Source organism: Pholis gunnellus (genome assembly GCF_910591455.1).
Source record: "Pholis gunnellus genome assembly, chromosome: 13".
Classification (NCBI taxonomy): Eukaryota; Metazoa; Chordata; class Actinopteri; order Perciformes; family Pholidae; genus Pholis; species Pholis gunnellus.
In genome coordinates this window covers 2,633,476-2,655,803 of record NC_136540.1, presented here as the reverse complement: position 1 = coordinate 2,655,803, position 22,328 = coordinate 2,633,476, and the positions used below count along the sequence as shown (strand labels likewise).

General features: G+C 43.9%; 2 protein-coding genes across 3 annotated transcripts in view; one reads left to right on the top strand and one right to left on the bottom strand.

The window, feature by feature from the left end:
- Positions 1-9,012, top strand: part of larp1 (La ribonucleoprotein 1, translational regulator) — a 36,920-nt gene extending 27,908 nt beyond the window's left edge. For both annotated transcript variants that reach the window (XM_079172419.1, XM_079172418.1), the window contains 14 exons: positions 943-1,105; positions 1,683-1,827; positions 2,664-2,838; positions 2,967-3,148; positions 3,450-3,542; positions 3,662-3,988; positions 5,815-5,938; positions 6,549-6,754; positions 6,860-6,966; positions 7,534-7,691; positions 7,860-8,004; positions 8,122-8,231; positions 8,367-8,494; positions 8,678-9,012. In XM_079172419.1, the coding sequence (XP_079028545.1) occupies positions 943-1,105; positions 1,683-1,827; positions 2,664-2,838; positions 2,967-3,148; positions 3,450-3,542; positions 3,662-3,988; positions 5,815-5,938; positions 6,549-6,754; positions 6,860-6,966; positions 7,534-7,691; positions 7,860-8,004; positions 8,122-8,231; positions 8,367-8,494; positions 8,678-8,944 (2,330 nt within the window). In that variant the 3' untranslated portion in view covers positions 8,945-9,012. The remainder of the gene's footprint in view (positions 1-942; positions 1,106-1,682; positions 1,828-2,663; positions 2,839-2,966; positions 3,149-3,449; positions 3,543-3,661; positions 3,989-5,814; positions 5,939-6,548; positions 6,755-6,859; positions 6,967-7,533; positions 7,692-7,859; positions 8,005-8,121; positions 8,232-8,366; positions 8,495-8,677) is intronic.
- Positions 9,013-14,259: 5,247 nt separating this feature from the next.
- Positions 14,260-21,437, bottom strand: faxdc2 (fatty acid hydroxylase domain containing 2; the record flags this gene model as incomplete). Its single annotated transcript, XM_079171858.1, has 8 exons — positions 14,260-15,223; positions 15,345-15,511; positions 15,679-15,784; positions 16,612-16,817; positions 18,585-18,706; positions 20,073-20,176; positions 21,026-21,123; positions 21,387-21,437. 8 exons carry the CDS (start codon positions 21,435-21,437, stop codon positions 15,067-15,069), a joined length of 1,011 nt encoding a protein of 336 aa, XP_079027984.1. The 3' UTR covers positions 14,260-15,066.
- Positions 21,438-22,328: the final 891 nt, after the last annotated feature.

Genomic DNA, 22,328 nt, shown 5'->3' with positions numbered 1-22,328 from the left:
CTTTTCATACACATTATCTTTTCTTACTGCTGCCTCCTCCCTTCCTTACTCCCCTCCTTCGACAGACTGAAGGAGAGAGAGCACTGCTACCGGTTTTTGTTTTTATTTCATAAGAGGAAAGGAAAGTGAGAGAAAACAAAGCTTGAAACCGCGGCGGATGAAACGAGCGTGACCGTCTTGTTAGGTCCAGTTTTCCGTCCCTCCTGCCTCCTCGAGGACACGTTGACTCTCAGCAGCGCTGAAGAAACGGTCAGAGTTGATGCCGAGCAGATGAACTTTGTCTTTGTGTGTTTAGTCGGCTCTCGCGTGTGTGTGTTCCCACAAACTAGAGTACACACACACACACACCTTTCAGTGGCTACAGTCGCTCTTTTAATGTCATTTCTTTATGACATCTTTTATGTTTTTCTTAATATAATTTAACCTCAAGCATCATCCAGGAGGCGTATTTCATTAGAATAGATCTTCTATACTTTTTTTGAATACCGTTGTTGTCCATTGTAGATGATTGTTGTGTATCTTAGTGTAGATTTTATATTCTGCTCCGTACTAAAAAGGGCAATTTTGATTGCAGTTTTGTTTTAATTCTCTCTCCCACAACTTTTAATCAAATTTGAACTGATTTTGGCCATAATTGATGAAAAGTTTCAACAAACGAAAGTTTGGATTCAAAACTTAATAAAGTGAAATAATTTATCTACTTGCAACTCGATTCAGCGTGTCAATGCCCCCGGCTGTATTCATCATAATGTGGTATAATATAATACATAAGGTTAACTCCAAACATCAAATACTACCAGTACTGTAACAAAAAGATTCACAAGTAAAGAGGATCAGAAAACGAGATAACATCTCGTGCGTAAATCATTTTTATCTCATGATGACGTAAAATATTTCGGTAGGTTTGACGCTGATGTTGTTCTCTGTTTCTGTCCCGTCAAGGCCACTATGACTACCACTACGGCTACAAGTCCTACGACTCGAAGGACGGGCCCTCCGCCCAGAAGTTTGGCAACACGGTGACCTATTACTACGACAACATGAGCAGCAACGATCTTTACTCCGCCGACCACGGCCTGCTGAAGGACTACATCCAGAGGCAGATGTGAGTTCAGCTTCTTCTTTATGGCATCGAACATAAGGCGGCGCTGCAACTTCAGAGCGCGGTCTCTTCGGTCTGGGGGTGCAGGCTGAGATATCTAAGCTGTAGACGTGATGAGATCTTCATGTCTCTTCTCTGAATAATCCATGAGGAGAACTTTCACAACTCTGATCTCAGCTTTGAAGCAACAAACCGAAGATAATAAATGACCCTTAAATCCTGCCCCTTACCCAACCACAACGGGTCTGCAGTCACAGTTTGGCAGATGAACACACTTCACTGTGTTGAGACAGTAGTTTTTTTTGGCACCCAGCAGAAGGAGCGTTAACTGTTTCCTTGTGTGCACTCGGTGCCCCCTTCAGTTCAAGTCTGTCTCAAGTTACCGAGACTTTGAAACGCTGTCAGATATTCTGGTTTGGATTAGTGATTCTTCGGAAGGTATTCGGTTCAATGTGGCACAATATTAACAACAATGCAGCGATTTTTCCAGTGTTTTTACATTTGTTAGTCTCAGTCCGTGAAGGAACGGCAACAAAACGGCTGATAAGTTTCCTTGTTTCTCTGCCCCCCCCCCCTGTAGTGAGTACTACTTCAGTCTGGACAACCTGGAGCGAGACTTCTTCCTGCGGAGGAAGATGGACCAGGAGGGCTTCCTGCCCATCGGACTCGTCGCCAGTTTCCACAGAGTTCAGGCTCTCACCACCGACGTCCACCTCATCATGGAGGTAAGCGCGCTTAAAGGGGAAAGTGATGGGAGATGATAATGTGGTCAATGGAGTCAAAACTGGTTTGATTTGTATTCAAAATTTGGGGCGGAAGTGAAGTGATGAGCCACCAAAACCACGTCAACACGAGGCCTGAAGGCTGTTTTGTTAAACCCAATAAAAGTAGAAACACGGACCCGATGAAGCTGCAGACGTGCTGCAGACGTGATGAGATCTTCATGTCTCTTCTCTGAATAATCAATGAGGAGAACTTTCACAACTCTGATCTCAGCACTGAAGCAAACCAACGAAACCAAAGTCACCTTCAAGAAGAAGAAGAAGACTTTTAGAACCAACTTGTGGTTTTAGGGGGAACTACTTTCCTCCATTAACCCTTTGAACATTGTTATTTTGATTTGTTATTGTTGATAGTTTCATGTACAGATAAAGTACACGTACAATTCCAGTTAAAACACATTTAAAATCGCAGGAAAAAAACAAGTTTGAAAGCGTCGAAAGGTAAAAGCTGAGGAAGAATTCAAGATTTTGACAGCAAGCTGTCGCCCCTGTTTCCAGTCTTTGTGCTAAGCTAAGCTAACTGGCAGCAGCGTGTCCTGGACAGACATGAGAGTGGTATCAATCTTGTCTAATCTCAACAAGAAAGTGAACATGCCTACTTCCCAAAACTATTCCTCTAATTAAGGGTAATTTCCAGTAAGGCTAGCATCAGACCTCGGTCCAGTTCTCAGGACCTGTGGTTTGTTTGTTTTGTGATGCGAAAGCAGATCAAGCAGAGGACCGTGTGATGGGAGATCTTTTTAGTACATCTTCATTAAAAATGCACTTTTTCTTCTCAGGCTTTGAAGGACAGCAAGGAAGTGGAAGTGATCGACATGAAGATCCGCCGGAAGGTGGACCCGGAGAAGTGGCCTCTGCCGGGCCTGGCCATGCTCAACCAAACCCACACGGATTTCTCTCAGCTCATCAACTGCCCCGAGTTTGTCCCGAGGCAGCCGACCGAGGAGCCCAGAGGTGAACCGTCAGATCTGCTGTTAAAAGAAGGACTTTTTCTGGATTCTACTGTAGCTAGATCTGCCTTATTTTGTGTACTGCTTTTGAAAACAAGACCATATAAAATGTTATCTGTGTGTGTGCTGCAGGCTCTCCCAGGTCGTCCACGCCGGCCAAGCAGCGCGGCAAGACCGAACTAGACATCTCCAACCTCAAGACGATGCCCAAGGGCCTCTCCGCCAGCCTCCCCGACCTGGACTCCGAGTGCTGGATCGAGGTCAAGAAGAGGCCCAGACCCTCCCCGGCCAGACCCAAGATCAGCGCAGAGAAGGTGAGACTCATGATCATTGGATCATTACGTTTTTTACATGGACCGTGATGCATTGTGGGCCACTTACTAGGAAGTCGGAGAAAAGTGCCTTTTTAAATAGAATATTATCGACTTTAACGTTGCATTTTAAAATGTGTTACTGCAGAAACAAAATGGATTCAAATAAAATCCTGTTTCATTTTTATGTTTTCTTTTTGCACAAGAAAACGACAGTCCCCATCTTATACTTAACTTGTCATGTTGGTATCGTTCCTCCTCTTCCTCCTCTTCCTCCGCGGTCGGTGCTGGTTGGCTGATGAAGGCCCCCTCGTTGCAGAAGGAAAAGGACGACTCGATTCGCTCCCCGGTGCCTCAGCCCGGCTCCTCGCCCTCCCCGGCTACCACAGGGAATAAGGTGAGGAAGATAAATGATTAATTGATCTACAACACGACTATAGTTGAATTTTGGTAATTGTCGAGTGTTCAAACCCGGCGATCTTCTAATCATTTCTTTCCTTTTTTTGTTTCTTTCAGGACGGAGCGGAGCCGGACGAACCCGAGGAGCTCGACTTCATGTTCGACGAGGAGATGCAGCAGATGGACGGGCGGCGCAACACCTTCACCGACTGGTCGGACGAGGAGACGGACGGCGAGATCGACGACCACGACGTCAACAAGATCCTGATCGTGACGCAGACGCCGCCCTACCTGAGGAAGCACCCGGGCGGGGACCGCACGGGACACCACACGTCGCGCTCCAAGCTGTCCGGCGAGCTGGTGAAGGTGATCAACGACGGGCTGTTCTACTACGAGCGGGACCTGTGGGACGACACGTACGAGCCCGAGTACGCCACCATCAAGGTGAGGCCCCGTCTTCATGGGTTTGATTCTAACCGTTACTGCCGAGCGTTCCAAATGCACACAAAGTACAGTCTTTGTTTCCAAAACGGTTAATGTGCCGTGATTCGATTTTTCTTACGTTAGCCACATATTCATGAACGAGGAAGTTTAAAGGCTGCTTAAGCGCATGTGCTGCAGGAGGGATTGGAGGTGGATGGGTTCAACGAACAGCGATCTATCAGCCAGGAGACGGCTGTGAGTTTCCTGTTTGAAACGAAGCGTCGGTGTTGATGCTTTCGTCTCGTAACGTTTGTTATTACTATCGGCACATCCCTGGTTATTTGAACTCAAACCTTGATCTTAAGTCTTTTCACAATCTTTTCCTCAAACAAAGTTTGCTGAAATTAGCATAAGCTTCCGAAATATATTCCTAAGTGAGTTTCCTGTGAAGAGGGAGGTTTATTTTGAAAAGACCGTATGCGTGTAACGAGTGGAAATTGACACATTTCTGGCTTTCGTAGAAAACCGTCTGAAAAACGAGTATTTTAAGATCTCATATGAACAGTTATATGATGATAAGTTGCTTTAATACAGTCTGAGAATAGACGATTATAATATTGATTTAAATGTTACACATAGCTTTAGCCATAGCTCCAAAAATAACCAGACAGTTAGTCCACCGTTGAGAAAAGACACTTCTGGTTTTAATAATCTTAACGTCTACCAAAATAATCGTGTCTTTCGTGTTTACAAAGGAAACAAAAAGGACACAAAACTAATTGCGTCTCATTTTCTCAGTTAACTCGCATAACTTCAACAAATCTTCCATAAACATAACGTCAATGTGAAAACATGATCTTTAATCACACCAATGTTAACCCTACATTTAGACTATTTATAACTTCATCATTTTTTTAAAATGTATACTAGTAGACGACCGGTTTAAACTGATAACGTTTCCAATAGATGAAGTCCTTTTTAGATGTTAGCATGATGAACCATCACCATTTATTACACAACGAAGACTCGACTACAGTATCCGAGTGTTAGTGGAGAGTTTTGGGATCACGTGATCCACCTTAAAACAAAAACGACCTTTAGTGCAGCGTGACTGGAGTCGGGCTCTTCTGACAGCTTCCACGTTACTTCTTTGTCAGATTGGAGGTGTTTCTGCCCAAAACCAGACGAGTAGATTCAGAGCTGGAAACCCGACACAGAAGAGAAGAGTTTTGTTTGTTTTTTGTTTTTGTTGCCATTGTAGCATTGTCTAACTCATTGTGGGGGACCTTCACGTGCTCTCCGGCACACATCCAGCTGCGTGTGGAACAGGGGGAGGCTTGTTTATAAATACACCCCCCACGCACGAGGCCTCGGCCTGAGGGATCGAAGCCGACGGGCCGCAGGGGGGGGAGGCAAAGATGGACGCTGAAAGATCTGAGGATGCGCGATGGAATGTGAGTGTGAGGGCAGCGATGCAGACTCGTCGTCGGTCTACAGGGGAGGTTTTAAATTGAGCTGCTGCTGGAAGAGGAGGTTTGGTTATCTGTCACATCTCCACTGGTGGAAGCTTCAGGGTTCTGTGTGTGTGTGTGTGTGTAGCTGTAACTCAGCTGGTTGGTTCACTCGAGTCAGAACAGTCGCAGACATGAAGGTGAAAAGGTTGTTTCTGGCAGCCATGTTCTGCTGCTGCATCTCAATGTCCAGGTTACTGCAGATCAGGTCCGTAGATTATCCACGCGTTGAACGTTTGTCCCGGATTGTTGTGTTATTTTTTTATTTACTCTTAATGTATCTATTTTGTCGTCATATTAACGCCTGTTTTTCTCCGTTTTTTTTTTTTTTTACAGCAAGAGGTGGAGAACTTCAAGAAGGTCCACCTGATCAGCCGAGAAGAGTTTGACTGCCTGACCCCTGAACCCCCAGTCGACCCCAACCAGGAAGTCCCTCCAGGGCCCCCCAAACCCCAGCAGAGTAAGGACACGGAAACGCACTCGCACGATGTATTTACATCAACATTCTGCCTTTACATGTGATATGAAGTTAAAACTGACCCGACACAGGATACAGAGATTAATCATAGGGTCACAAAACAACAGGACACAAATAACTGTATTTTGTTCTGACCTTTCTCTTGTATTTGTTTGTTTCTTGTGAAATCTGGATACTTAGGCCTCTAATCATTAACTTGCTGTCCTTTTGAGACTTAAAAACTACCCATAATGCAACACTTAGCCTGTGTTATTCTCCACTCAAAAAGAATATGACTTTTTTTAAACATAGATTCCAGAGAAAACACAGTATTTAGAGTCTGTAGAAGGAGGATTGCTCTCATTCAGTTTATTCAGTAATGACAGTTGTTTTTTATTCTAACGGGCATTAAAAGGATCTTAAAAAGCCTTAAATCCATGTTTAAACGTGCAGAGCATCTCCATCATAGTTTTAAGAACAGATCTGTTCATTTAAATCAACTAATAGATGAGTCGATGAATTCCTCTGGCGGAGGACAGCCCTCGTCTTAAAGTAGTTACAAAATGTAAATGTCACCGTTTTAAAAACCCCAATCTTCCTCTCTCGTCTTCAGTCCCCACAGACGCTTTGGCGAACAAACTCTTCGGCGCCCCCGAGCCCTCCTCGATAGCTCGCTCGCTCCCGACTACCGTGCCTGACTCGCCCAACTACCGCAGTGCCCGGACGCCCCGCACGCCTCGCACGCCTCACCGGAAGGACCAGACCATGACGCCGCGCTTCTACCCGGTGGTGAAGGAGAGTCGACCCGTAGACGCGAAGGTAAGATGGGGGGGTCCGCGGTTTTGAAGGTTTTCGGTGATAAAGAAACCCACACTGACCAAACGTGTTTGACTAAACATGTGACGCATCTCTGCATCCTCTCAGACGCCCAGGAAGAGGAAGACCCGACACAGCTCCAACCCGCCCATGGAGTGCCACGTCGGCTGGGTGATGGACTCCAGAGAGCATCGCTCCCGTACGGCCTCAGTCAGGTGAGACCTCTCTCTCTCTTTTTAAATGGACGTTACACGATTACAGAAAACAACACGGCAATTAGTAATGCTGTTTATCTTTGGACAACTCCTCCCGTATTTCATTTTAATCGGTTATTAATATATAACTGGAATTTAATGATTGATGTGTCGAGCAAAAACTACATGTAGGACTTAACTTTGGTCTTTTAGGGATGAAACACGACCCATTAAAGGGACCTTTATCTTGCCCGGTGGGGATGGGTATCAATACTATCTGTTCGGTTCTTTATCGATACTTCTTTTTTAAAATATAGCTAAATGTTTCCAGAGCAGCAACAGTAATGTTTACAGCAGCAAATCATATAAAGTCATTAATGTCTCACTGGAAACGAATAAAACAAATCCTATTCCTGAGTGAAGTCCATAAAGATCGCAGTCATCAGTCTGTTCTCCTCCCGCTGCTGATAACAATAACGTCGGCGCGTATCAATAACCTGGTTTTTTAATAATTTAGCACCGTTTGATACCGGGGTTTTGGGGCTGACTTCACCAAAGTACTTCTAATATGTGATTGCGTCTCTCCAGCTCTACCGCCAGCCCGTCAGAGGGCACCCCCGCCCTGGGTAACGTTGGCTGCACGCCTCAGTCCCTCCCCAAGTTCCAGCACCCGTCACACGAGCTGCTCAAGGAGAACGGCTTCACGCAACACGTCTACCACAAGTACCGCCGGCGCTGCCTCAATGGTACACACACACACACACACACACAAACACACACACGGTTACTTCTACTTTATCATTTCTTCTGCTGCTTCACATCAGTGGAAATCTATTCTGCAGGATTGTGAAGTCATACTGGATGTCTGGTTGTTTTTAAGTAAACCTTATCTCGCTCCTCTCCACCAATCGCAGAGCGAAAGCGGCTGGGAATCGGCCAATCGCAGGAGATGAACACGCTCTTCCGCTTCTGGTCGTTTTTCCTGCGCGATCACTTCAACAGGAAGATGTACGAGGAGTTCAGACAGCTGGTGGTCGAGGACGGGAAAGAAGGATACAGGTACGAGAGCCTCGGCCGCCGATCTCTCAGGATTTTATATTTAATTGTGTTTATCAAAACAACATGTGTCCTGTCTTTCGAATAAAAGTCAGTGTTAACTTGTTGTGTGTGTTGCAGGTACGGATTGGAGTGCCTGTTCAGGTACTACAGCTACGGTCTAGAGAGGAAGTTCAGGCCGGACATCTTTAAGGATTTCCAGGAGGAGACGATGAAAGACTACGAGGCTGGTGAGAAACCCTGCGATGTGTACGGCACACGGTGTGCACAGATCAGAGGAGGCTAAATGAGGAGCACAATGCAATTCTATTATGTTTTAAATGTCAAGAGTTTTCTGGTGAAGCATCTTGACCGTCTCTCCTCAGGCCAGCTTTATGGACTGGAGAAGTTCTGGGCCTTCCTTAAATACGCCAAAACCAAGACCCTGGAGATCGACCCCAAGCTGCAGGAGTGCCTGAGCAAGTTTAAACGTCTGGAAGACTTCAGAATTGACGTGAGTGGAATAATCTATCTTAACATTTTATTGATAGAGCACTTATCATGGTTGGTGCTACTGCTCCTGCTGTGTGGACGCCACATTAGTTTAGTCGATGGAGTCGACTGTGTTTCTGTTTCTGAACGCTGTGCTTTGAAAGTGTCTCTCTCTAACCTCCGCCCTGGCTGTTTCTGCCTCCAGCCGCCGATGGAGGAAGGAGGCCGCAGGAGACACTCGTCCAGCGGGGACGGTCGTCGCCGGCACCCCTCTCAGCCCACCAGCCGGCCCCACAGCCAGGCCAGCTCGGGCCCGGCCCCTGCCGCAGCACCGGCCCCTGCCGCCGCCCCGGCCCCGGACCCCGCTGCCCCAGGCCCCGCAGCCAAGGATGATGCCAAACCCGTCAGCCAGAAAGCCGCTGCCGCCGTCACCGCCGCTGACCCCGCACCAGATGCCAAGACACTGAAGTAACTCCCAACAAAACACGCCGGCCCACATGGATCAACTCAACCACGTCTGCTATTCGCCGGTTCTCTCTGCGCCACATGGGGGGGAGGGAGGGAGGGATGGGGGGGCGTCCAGTTCTTCACTCAAGCATGAGAATAGTTTTTTTTACACCCCTACGACTTCTGAATGAGAAATAAGGAAGACAAATAATTAATACGGCTACGGTTTATTAATTAGTTCTGATTTTGAGAGAAAAATACCTTTTTTTTTTTTTTTTTTTTTGTCTTGATGAGACGAGGAATGGAGATGGGTGTCGAACACTTTATTTTATTTTTCTTTATAAATCATTGCCAGTCCACTCGGTGGACGGTTCAGTGGTGATTTACTACCCTGGAAATTCTTCTACTTTTTATTTTTTTTTTAATTTCTTACATTTCCACGCGGACCCTCTCTTGATCGTCACTGTCCCGCTGGCTGAAAGACGTTTGACTCCTCCCCCCCGATCTCAGATTTATGATTATTATTTTTGCTCGGCATGTGGAGAGAGAGAGAGATCGCAGACTTTGGAAATAGTTTGAACACGATTTGAGCGTCGCCGAGCCGGAGAGGCCGAGCCGCTGCTCGCATCCAACCGGACCAAAGTGGTTTGAAACCGAGCGACTGACATTTCCATCCGCAAAGCCCCCAGCGCTCTGTCGAGGGGCTACAAATTAACTAAAATATATTTGATTTACTTTACGGCTGAACATTGAGGGGGGAAATTATTAAAAGAACCAAATGATACAAAAAAACCGAGGAAAAAGAAAAGACTTCCCTCAGTATGGACACGATCATTGAAAGTTGCCTTATTTTAATGGTTTTACTGCTTCTGTGTTGTGCCGCCACCTCGTTGTCCGTTGTACAGCATTGGAATCATCCATTAATCTCGGACCGTTTGTTCCCGGCAGAGGCCACTAGGTGGGGCTGTGTCTGCCAAACAGTTTCCCCCCCCCCCCACCCCACCCCACCCCACCCCACCCCTCCCTCCCGGCTCGCTCGCTCCACTCCGTCACTTTTTCTGTCTTCCAAGTGTCATCCGGTCTGTTACAAGTCCTGTAATTCTTCTTCCCTGTGTTTTTGCAAGTCGTGGCTTTTGTGTGCCCCCCCCCTCCTCCTCCTCCTCTTTCTCCCGCCCCAAAACAACAACAACAACAACAACAAAACACTGGGGTGGAGAGTTGGGAAGGGAGAATCACCGGCGATATCCCTTTTTTTTTCCCCGGGTGCTTCCTGAGTTCCTCGCCGCCTTCTCTTCCCCCGTCAGATGAGCCGCATCCATCCGTTCATCCATCCGTTATTGACATCCATCCATCCGCGACGACACGGGACTGGAATCATCTAAATCTGGATTACTTGAAGAAGCGATGGTGATTTAAAAAGGGGGGGGGGGGGGGGGGGCACACAAGATGCTTACGGGGGGGGAGGAGTGGCTCGGCCATCCGGCTTCAGTGATTAACCGAAACTCGCCTCGGACGCTCGCCACCTCTGCCTGTTCCACCCACGGATACACACACACACACACACACACACACACACACACACACACACACACACACACACACACATCAGTTACAAGCATGAACACTTGACGGGTGTGGTCGCACGCAGGTACAGATGTAGCAGTGTGAGCAAGTCAAACACACACACACACACACACACACACACACACACACACACACACACACACACACACACACACACACACACACACACACACACACACAGCTTGATGTCTTGCCTCGCTGTGAACAAAAAAAAAAAAAAAAATCCGAACTGGACTCTTGTTCTGTCGTCACGCTTCCTACAGTCGGCCGCGCTCGGTGATATCAAACAGAAGAGTGACTCTGTGTTCGTCCACTAATGTAAATGTGAATTTGACAGATGAAGAGAGACGATCACAGCTCCCTGCTACTTGTTTTATTGTTTATAGAACAGATTATATATTTGCCTTACAAGTGAACGTACTCTTTAACGTTTTCTTTTCTTTTTTTTTCTCTTTAATGGTCTCATGATTAATGCTTTTTAATTTCAATTTGCAGTGTTTCTAGCGTTGTTGTTATGATGGAGGCTGGGTTTGTGTCGGGCTGTTTGAAGAACATCTGGATCTTTCAGAAACACAAAAAGGGAAAATTGACATCAGGACGTCGACGGCTATTCAGTGTGAACACTAAATCTGTGAGCTTAAGAGTGTTTCAGATTGCAATCAAATCATTTTCTTTTAGTTACGATGTTTTTCGCCAAAAATGAAACTTCCAGCAACAAACTAATTATTAAATCTTCAGCCTCAGAACTTTGTTTGCAAAGTCTAAAAACTCATAGAAGTTGTTTGATTTTTGGAGTTAGAATTTAAGAAGGAAGTTCACAAAACTTCTTGAGTCTTAATAAGCATCTGGATCTCCAGATGTTCCGTGAAATGACCCACTTCAATGTTTCCTTTAACTCCCGATTGATGAATCATTTTAATCTTAAACAATCTCCGTCACACGAGTTAAAACGTTTGAATGCATTTGAGGAACGAAAGAGTTTAGAAAGAAGCCGGACATTTTGTTTCAGATCAAACTGTATCGGACGTCTCGGTCCTTTTTGTAATAGTCCTCCAGCCTTGTTGGCTGATGTTCCAGCAGAGTCCAGGTTCAGTGTTTCACTTTCTTCCTCTAAATCCATAATTGTTGGACACATGAAAATGCAAAGCTGTACTTGTTTTTTTTCTTTTACATTTTTCTTTTTTGTTTGTTTTAATGTTTCGTTGCGTTATCTTCAGGGAGATTTGGATCCGTTTTCAGAGGCTCACAGTCGATGCATCAACGTGTTTACTGGAGGTTTAAAGACAGAAAAAAAGAGGAAAACTTGTTTCCCAAAACCAGCGGAGCCTTTGAATGGGGGGGGGGGGGGGGGGGGGGGGGGCTGGTGTGTGGCTGCAGACATGACAGTCTGCCACTAGGAGGGGTCACATGACAGTCACATGATCCCTCCCTCTGACGTGGTCGTCGCCTGTCACCGGACAATTGGAGGGGATTCAGGTGCTTTGGGAATTTTTTTCGGCCTTCTCTTTGTCAGCACAGAACTGCTGCTAGCTGTCCAGACAGACTCTAGGGGGCGCCGCACCTCCGCTCGTCACTTTCACACGGACAAGGCCAGCGGGCCGGACACTTGAGGAGATGAGTGAAGGACGTAGGAGGGGAGGCGGAAGGAAACGAGAGAGAGAGAGAGAGAGCGGGAGAGAGAGAGAGAGAGAGCCCGTCTGGGCTTTGTGATGTTGCTCAGAGGAATATGGCTGGTTTTGGATGTCTGGAGACTGAAAAAAAAAAAAGGACAAAATTCCATAAAGCCATATGAATAAGAAATAACTGTATATGAACAATTAAGATAGTTCATTGCATTACTATATCCTAGGCTTGTCATGAGGAAAAAAAGATGAAAACGAGGAAAAAAGGAACAAAAAAAAAATATATAAAATGTAAAATACTTGAATAAGATCTTGTATTATAACATTTAATATTCATAATATCTGCTTTGTAGGCTGATGTGATTCGCTATTAGTGTTATTTGTAATTTGTAGTAACTATGCTTTTCCTTAATAAAGAAAAAAAAACACAAAACGGACAAAAAAACCTCAAATACTGACTTCTGAGTGGTTATTTCTGTGTGTGTGAGAATGAATGAATGAATGAATTTTGGTAGTTTCACACTTCTTTGCAAAATCGGATCTCTTACTTCTTTAGCGTCGGCATGTTTGGAGCAGTTTCATTAGGTTTTGTTTTGATGTTGTCGTGTTTTACACTTTTTATTTTAGTCCTGTTGAAATATTGACGCTGTATCGATCACAGGAGGAGATCTCTACAGAAGCCTGAGTTACAAACTGAGGTTAAAGGTCAGGGGTCACGGGCCGGACTGGTGAGCGAGGAGATTTTGTTGTAATTACTATCCTTTTTGTTTTCATAACATTTTTAGACCTAAAATACCAATACTGACTTGACATGCTCTATCACTTTTTTTGATGGAAAATAAATATTAGAAATGTGTTACCGAGACATTTCATTATCTTTATTCCTAACTCAGTCCATGAGATGCTTTTAATACCTTAAAACAATGAATTCCATTTTTACATTCCTCTTGCAGCTGCTTTAACAACTCAACACATCTACAGTACATTTCCATACGGAATGTGTTCTCTGCTAGTTTGCAGCTGTCCAAAGCAAAGAGGACTGTGAAAGAATACATAAAGGACCTGAGAGCAGTGTATCATCCCATAATAGTCTGTGTTCTGACCTTTCTGTCCAAAGCAGAAACGGAACATTGATTGCACATACGAGCAGTATTTCACAGACACGTTAACGGTGCATAAAATGTGTTTTGTTAGTTGTTTTTATTGTGAACAGGGAGGAACAAGCCGCCTCTTGCGGAGACATTCCCAGATCCATCCGGGTGAGATTCTCTGGGTCTGTCGGTCAAGCTGCATAGCATTCAATTTATTATACTATTAAAATCAAGCAACCTGTAGTTCATTTTTGTTATTACAGGAGCTCTGACCATCCGTTTTGGTGAATCTGAATAGCTGTAAAGGTTTAGAGCCGTTGGACCATATTGACACAAGTCTTTGTTTACATTTAAACGAACCAGAAACTGTAGTTTACCCACCGTCTCTCTCCTTTGCTCCAGTAGTTGAGGGGTTGGCTTCGTTTTTGGTTACTGTGGACACTTTCACTCTTCTCCTGATGGGTTAGCGCAGGAGAACTAACGATGCGTCATGTGAACGTAACGTGTGCAATGCAGTAAATACCGGTGTTTCACAGTGTGAGGCTGTGAGTTTACCACCTTTTGTTTTAGGTGTGCAGCTGCTGTCTGAATGAGTGCATGTTGATCTTGTAACAAATAAAGAGGCAGTTGAGCACTGAACACACACTGGTTTATCGTTTTGCCTGTTCGATGCAGAGTCCACCTTCTCTGTCTGCTTTACTGGTCAACTCAAAGTGTGAGAACATCGCTCGTGAATGTTTGTGGCTGTTTGTGGGCAAATAAACATGGTCTGACTCTTGATCCTTTTACGTAATAATGATTCGGTCTGGCTATTTGATATTCCAGCAGAGAGGAGGTGCTGTCAGTGCTTTGATGTGAATGTGGATCTTTCAGATGAAATAGAGGGCCCATGGTTTGCATGTTCCACATTAAGTGTGTCCATGCAGTGTAGGACTTGCACGGGTCTGGTCTTTGTCTGGACTCGGTCTCACGCTGTCTTGGTCTTGATGTGGTCTCGGTTCAGGCGGGCTTGTGTACTGCACTGCCCGTGACCATAGCAAAATAAAAGGAACAATAATGCTATATCTTTTAATTAAAATGTTTTAATATTAAACACTCCTGTAATATTGTTTCAATCACAGTAGCAGTCATTTGTCAACATTCATGTCTTATTATACAATTACTGAGGCCTCCTGAAATACATAAAAACACGTTTTACATTCAAGGATATGTTTTAATGCCGCGGAGAGGAAAAGTGCAAATGTATCTTCTGTCTGAGCAGCAAGTGAACGCAACAGAATAATCTGGAGAGGTAAGCTGTTACTAAACACTACTTTTAAATACAAGATGTGTTAATAAGAATTAATACACGACTTGAGATTAATGTTTATGTGTTTATAGACACTACTAACGTTTAAACTCAGATTCATGAAGAAAAGTAAGATTGTCATTAGTTTAACCAGGCAAGGATGATACGAGCGACAATGAATCGCTGCAGGCAAAAAAAAAAAAAGGCCTAAAAACGAATGTTTTAATGGGCAGCGAGGGTTACTAACTGAAGGTTTATAGAGGCAGAACATGGCTCCTTCACCTGAGGAGGGAGGTTAATGCAGAGTGCATTAAAGAGAAATGAGTTGTTTTCACGCTCATCAACCAAATTCTTACATCTGCCTTATCAGGAATCTGCATGTCTCAAAGTGCAACATTTCTACCTGAACAATAAAAAGTGCGGATGGTGGCCGCTTCCACAGTCTGATACCGATCAACGGGTTTGTCTGGATTACAATTAAAATCTAATAGTCATTTAAGATTGAGAACCGTAGCTCCCTATATCATGATCCTGAAGTTAACAGTCGAGGGGTCACACGTCATCAATGGCCCTTCTTGGGTGTGTCGGGTATGCTCTCGTTCATTGGGGTGAGACTGGTGAGCAGCGAGTGGCGTTCGTACTGCTTGGTCTGCCTGAATTTGGCGTCGGTGCCGTGGAGCCGATCCAGCACTCCGAAGACCCCGAAACACTGGTTGAACCTGGAAGCAGGAATCGTGTTCATGAGAATGGGACGGACGTACGGGACACACACCGCAGAGGCATAAAAAGCATTAAATCCCATTAACGGGAACTCCTGGATGACTGGATGGGTGGACTCACCTGAGGTGGTGGAAGTCGTGGAACTCGGGGGAGGGGAGGAAGGGGAGGTGGTATCCACAGTGGGAGATGGTGGTGCTGATCAGGGCCAAGCAGTACCACATGCAGGTGGTGGTCAGGTGGGAGCCCAGGATCACCGGCCCCAATGCCACCGGCCCCATGTTGGAGATCTAAAAGACAAAAACGGGACGAACAAACCGGTTGTAATGACCGAGGAACATCCAGCAAACGACGACGGTGAAAGATCCACAATGATCAAAGCTTGTAGAGTTTCAAGAACATTACTGAGACAGACGGAGAAAATGAAATGAAAAGCCGGGGAGGGGGTTTCATTCACCAAATGCTCCAGAGGATGAGCGTATATGCATATGACTCCAATGGGAGCGGTCCACTCGTGGTGCTGTTTGTGGAAACGCTTGTAGAGGCTGGGAAGGTGGAACAGCCTGAGAGAGAAGAAGAAGAGGATAATAAGGCTTTACTGCAGCAGCGTCTGACCGTCTGCTTCAGTCTGATCCGACCCGGTGGCACCGACGACGAGCATCAAGAGCATATAGAAATAGCCGGTTCTAAGTTCCTCACAGTAACTGTAAAGTCCCAAAAGTACTCCTGACACAGAATTTCCCATTTCAGATCAGATGATGATTACTGATGCATCAACGTGTACATCACTTTAATGTTGCAGCTGGTAAAAGTGGAGCCAATTGACTCACTTAATATACTGCTAGGTAGCTTGGGAATAAATCTCCTTTTACATTATAAAGTATATTTTGTATTATTAATCAGAATCTGCAAAGTACCAAGTAGGGGTATCAAATAGGGTGGAATAAAAAGTACAATGTGGAGGTGTTAAGTATCATAACATGAAAAAAAAACTAAAAATCGTACTAAAGTGTAGCGCTTGAGTACATTTACTTTGTCTCTTTCCATCACTGGTCACTAGTTTGGAAGATGTTTGACAGTAAGTCAAACTATTGGACAAATAGAAACTTTGACCTGATGATGCTACTATGTGAAATTATGTTTTACTGTTTTCTGGCCCTGATAAAATAATAATAATATTTTAGCAATATACAGCAAAACTCATATTTTCTTTGTATTCACATTCTTCCCTTTTGCCCCTAGGTGGCAGTAATGTTTAAAGCTTGGTGTTCCAATGACAACTGAAGCACAAATGAGGAAGACTTGTTATCATCAACCGGGTAGAAAAAGAGGTCGAAGGTCAAAGTAGGAAGAGCAACAGGTGTAAAATAAAACAATTACTGATCCAAACCTGTGAGAATAGTAGAAAATGATTTCCTCCGAGATGGAGAAGAAAGCCAGCTCCAGCAGGGCCCGGTGGAAGGTGGGCAGCTCGGGGCCACAGGGGTCCCCTCTCCAGGTCATCAGGTAGAAAGCCCCCACCACCATGGGCCCCGAGATGAACACGTGGTTGAACATGACCGTCTTCAGCGCGTGGATAAGCTTTGCTTTATCCACCTAGCGGACAAGGAAGGAGTCAGAGAGAGGACGCACACTGGACATCGTCTCAACAAGTGACCAGTAATCATTCTGAATTACAGAAGGTTGCATCACAAACATGCCACCTTAAAAACTAGAACATGCGGTTAGAGCTGGGCGGTATGGCCAAAACCTTCTATCCCGATAATATATATATCAGAATATTGTAAATAAATAGTTTACATGAACTAACCACATGGTGTGTTTACTCTTGTGTTAATTGAATGCTTGACAAATGAAAAGTAGCGAATATTTCCTCATTTAGTTAAACAAAACGAACACTTCAACAGAAATGATAGCAAAAAAAATGGCCGTCTGAAGATTGACCCGAGGGCTCCGACATACAATAAAAAAAAAAAAAAAACTGAATTCAAGATAGATCGATAGATCGCTTGATAAAAGTCGTATTGTTGCTTCACAGCAGCACATCCTGGCTTTGTTTATGGCCGACAGGGCGCAAGTTCAGAGTTCACAGAGCTCAAAGTAACGGACCAAAGAAAACCATCGGGACACGAACGATGACTCAGCAGATTGTCACACGCTAGCTCATCATAGGCAACACAAAGTGTTCTGGCTTTACAGCTTATTCATGGGAAAATAGAAATGTTATGAAAGATTCAACCCACAACTGTACATTATGGACCTGAAATTGTCTCGTAGATACTTTTAGTAAATCAAAAGAAACTTGAGCTTCCTGTGAACTTTGTAATCTGATTACACTGGAGTAACCTTCCAGCTGTGATTATCAGTAATGTCTTTATCTCCACAGTGTTCATCAACATCGGTTAATCAATCACAGTGAGAGGACTTTGTGACAGCAGACAGGTGGGCACGTCGCTTCAGCAACAGTTAAGGGGGGAACGAACACACACACACACACACACACACACACACACACACACACACACACACACACACACACACACACACACACACACACACACACACACACACACGATGAATAAATAAAGGATTTCTCAAGACCAAAGACATGATTATTAAGAACCAAAGCCAAATATAATAATCGTAATTATTATTATAATAATTAAATTAATGTATATATGAATGAACAAACGGGGAAATGTATAAATTAATAAATCAATGTGATAATAATGCAATAATAAAATATAAAGATATCAATAAATACGGAAAAAATATAATATTCTTTATTTATTACCCAATATCTTTGGAAATATGTTGATTTAATAATTACTTAAAAATGTTATGTTGTATTAATAATTTACTCATGTATTCCCTGTGTCACTTTTATATATACGATAATAATTCTTAATTATGCCAATGTGGACTATAACTGTATTTTCCAATTAAGTCGAAGAGCTGATTTTTTAAATTAAATTACTATTAAAAAAAAAGATTTATCCACAAAAGAAATGGCTGATAAAGCTAATCTCAATGTTTTTGTTGTATGAATAAGAGTTATATTTACTTATTTATCCATTCATTGATGCAGTTTACATAAATAGCCATAAAACTACTAAAATGTTTGATTAACAAGCTGCAAATGATAACAATTACTGTATCAATTCATATAAAATCTGCAGTAGAAGCAGTTCATGCAGGAACATAATTGGCAGAAGGATTAAAGATCAAAGTCAAGTCTCGATGGTAGTAAATATGAGAACCCAAGCAGTAATGACAGTAGTACTAGTGGTAGTAGTACTAGTGGTACTACTGGACGGCATTAACAGTGAAACAGGAGGAGATACGGGAACAGACTCAACGTACCGGGTTGTTCTTGTCCACCTGGATGCGGTAGCGAGTGATGAAGGCGGGTTTACCGGTGGTGTCCACCAGCATCAGCAGAGCATTGGTCCCCCCGAACGTCAGCGTGGGGACCAGCATCGTCCCTGTAGAGAAAGACACGCAAAATCTAAAAACTCGGACAAACAGAGCCGTTGCATTCTCATCGTTGTCGGGTACTGAAGAAACACGAATAACCGAGCTTTGAGAATTTTAGACTATTTACGAATTTGAGCCTGGTTTCTCCATTTTTAAAATTGTCTCTAAATGGTTTGGCGCCTCCTCCACTTTGTGCGTACTCGCTCAGGAACTTCTATTAGATCCTCAAGAATTTCCTCCATACGAGATTGTCCAATAACCATTTCACAGCGCTGCGTTTGTGCAATCAAGCTGTGAGGAGCTGCAACTCCATCAGCACTTTCCAACGTACCAACGTAGAAAGTGTGTTAAAAGCTGCTCAGCTCTGAACGCCATCTTATGGTCTTCATGCACAAGCAAACATTTGTGATGTGCTATTTTGTATTGTGCATTCTTTCTGTCCCGTTGTTTTACATCAAATGGTGACATTAATCTATGTTTAGAAATGTTCACGGTCTCTTTTTAAATGAAATGTATTCGATTGAATGTAGGGACAACATGGCAGATCAAGGATGTTGTTTATGTGCAGTGTAAAAGGTAATTAACGTCACCGCTGATATCGAGCATGATTGCACCCAGTGAGGAGAGTTTTATTGCACTTGATCTGTGCTTTATTGATTCATCGCGCTGCATATCACATATTCACATCAGGAAGACGCCTCACCTGCTACACTGGAAACTTTATGTGCCTCAACTTTCAACGCATATTGTTTTGGAATGTCCCGACATAGATCATATCTGACTGAGAAATACTTTCCGATGTGCAAACGCACCTCGACAGCTCATGACACAACAACAACAACAGCACGACGGCTCCATCGTTAGAGTGAGTAAGTCCACACTGGAGGTCATGACTTGATATGCAGAACTGAACAACTGCTCTCAACGCTACACACACACACACACACACACGCACACTGTATTTCCTCTGTGGCCGGCACCAAATAAGGTGCTCTTTTGTGCGGCCTCATAATTCTGAAAACAAAGCCCCGTTTGTGTCTCTGGCGGAGGTGAAATCACGCGTGAAATCCAATTAAAAACTACATTAGTAAACACTTTAAAAGTAAAATGTGAGAACAGAGATAAATGGAACGGTGAGAGAGCTCTATGGATCCACAAAGCCGACCATGTCCGAGTGTTTCACAACACCACAAAGTGTGTATCGACACAACGCAGGTCATTCACGCTGTTATCGTGTAGGAAACAGATCGTTGTGTGTTTGATTTGGCCTCATGAAGACCGCTCCGTTATGAGCCGTCAATAACAGTCTGCTGGTCACAACGTGTTCCTCTACATGAACACATAACTGGGCTGGGGTTATTTTTTTTTCCTCACCCAAGTAGAACAAAGTAGTGTGATGACCCTCAAACGTCACGTGCAGGTTGGTCCACAAGTCCTGCCAGAAATCTCCTGAAGCTCCCCAGAACCTCTGAAGATGCCTGCAGGAGGAAACGAGACCATTTCCTTGACATGATTTGAAAATAACTTTTCTTTGTCTGGAGAACTCATCCCACACCTTTCTGCACCAACATTTACACATTAACTGGTGCATCTGACTATAAAACGGTCTAATTAAATTGCAATACTTGCAGTACTTTTGTGATGGATAAGATCGACCTAATGATGCCCGACTAACTGTCCAGAAACACTTCAGCAACCGCCTTTATAAGACCTTTGCAATCACACTGAACGCCCTCACAAACATCCTGGATCTCAAGTCATGTCGTGCTCTCTTCTCATGAAAAACCGACCCAAACAGACACCTGGTCAGAATGGATCTTCTGAAGATTGTAGGCATCTGTCTTTCTTTGGTGATTTGTCAGTCTATAGTATGTCCAGCTGATATTCTGTGATGCAGATCCAATAGTGCGAACACTAAACTAACCTTCTATTTCTATTGTGATGTTTGAAGAACAACACACCTGTTAATATTCCATCTCGTTATGGGCACTATTGTGCACTTGACACTGAAACAGGAACTATTAAACTTATATTTAAATCTGCACAGAGTTTGGTGCTACGCTTCCAGTTTCTTTCTTTCTAGAACCTGAAAGAATGACAGACAACTCAAACATAGTTGTAGTGCGGTCAGCTATCTGATTTGGACCCCATCAGACCAGTCCTGCTCTGCACTGTCCTTACACCTTCCATCCGGTTCTCTTCTGTTCTGCTCCCTTTCTTTCTTGTGCGTTGACATAATAACCTGTGATTTTGTAACTCCCCAGGTTCATTTCAGGACAAGCCGTTGGTTTTGTTGAGTAACACTGCAACCTGTAAGGAAATCCTACCATGTCAGCGAGTTGCCAAACGCAGCCAAGAATAAGATTCCAGATCCGATGACAACCGCAGCTTTCTTCACGGAGTCCCACAGCCCTCCAGAACCGTCCTGGTGAGAGATAAAGACAACATATCTGTTACTCTGATGATACCGTGAGATCTCATGATGTTGAGCTGCATCAGCGTCTCCCACAGAAACGTCTGATGGTGCAGAAAAAGTCTCCAAAACAACGGTGAAAATGGCCAACGTGGCTTTTTAGGTCCATTCAGTTTTAGACAAAGACGACTCAACGGCTTACGTTTCCATAACGGTGACAGATTCAGCACCATGGAGATAACAAACAGGAGAGAAACGGTCATCTTAAGCATTACTATGTTGGAGGACGACACTGAAAACACCAGGCTTGTGGGTTCTTTGGTCATTATGTTGAAGAGTATTGTAATGCAAACTTAGTGTATTTTCGATCAAAACAATAGAATAAAGTGGAATAAGTCACCAGTAGGTCACCTATTGGTTTGTGGACTGTCCTTTTGAAGCCTTGAGTTCGGCCTTTTAGCCGTCGCCATCTTGTTTTTTTAACCAGAAGTGACATGAGAGTGGAGCTCTGAACGCTAAATGAACATCATGCTGTATTGAAGAAGACTCGAAACTAGAGATTGAGACCATAAACTCATGTTTACAATGTTTACTGAGGTAATAAATCAAGAGAGAAGTAGAGTCATTTTCTCATAGACTTCTATACAACCAGAGGAGTCGCCCCCTGGTGGACATTAGAGAGAATGCAAGTTTAAGGAACTTCTGCATTGACTTCACTTTTCAGACCTGGAGGTTGCCGCCAGAAAACAAAATTTAAAAAGAAATTGTCTCGTCATACTGACAAGACAGTAAATTAATCCCAGATTAAGGTTTTCAATCTACACTACTTTCATGTATTTCAGTGTGACCTAAACAGATTTAAATCAATAATAACAACAGTTGAATTGGAGCTTAATCTGTTGCTGCAGAGGCTCCAGATAAATATTCTTTTATCTTGTTTTCTAAATGCCAAATGTGTCCAACAAATGCTCAGGGCATTTAGTAAAAGCACAATCTGAGCCAGCCACACAGAGAAAACTGGATCAGGTCACTCAGCGGGAATTAATTCCAGGGATTGATGTCACGTTCACCAGACCTTCTGAAACGCCAGCTTTTTACCCCGCCTGCCCTTTGCCCGGTCATGGCAACAGTGGGAACAATGTTACACAAATGTCTACTGACACTGATGTGATCTATCCTTATGAGGACATTTCATTAACAACATTTATTGCCTACAA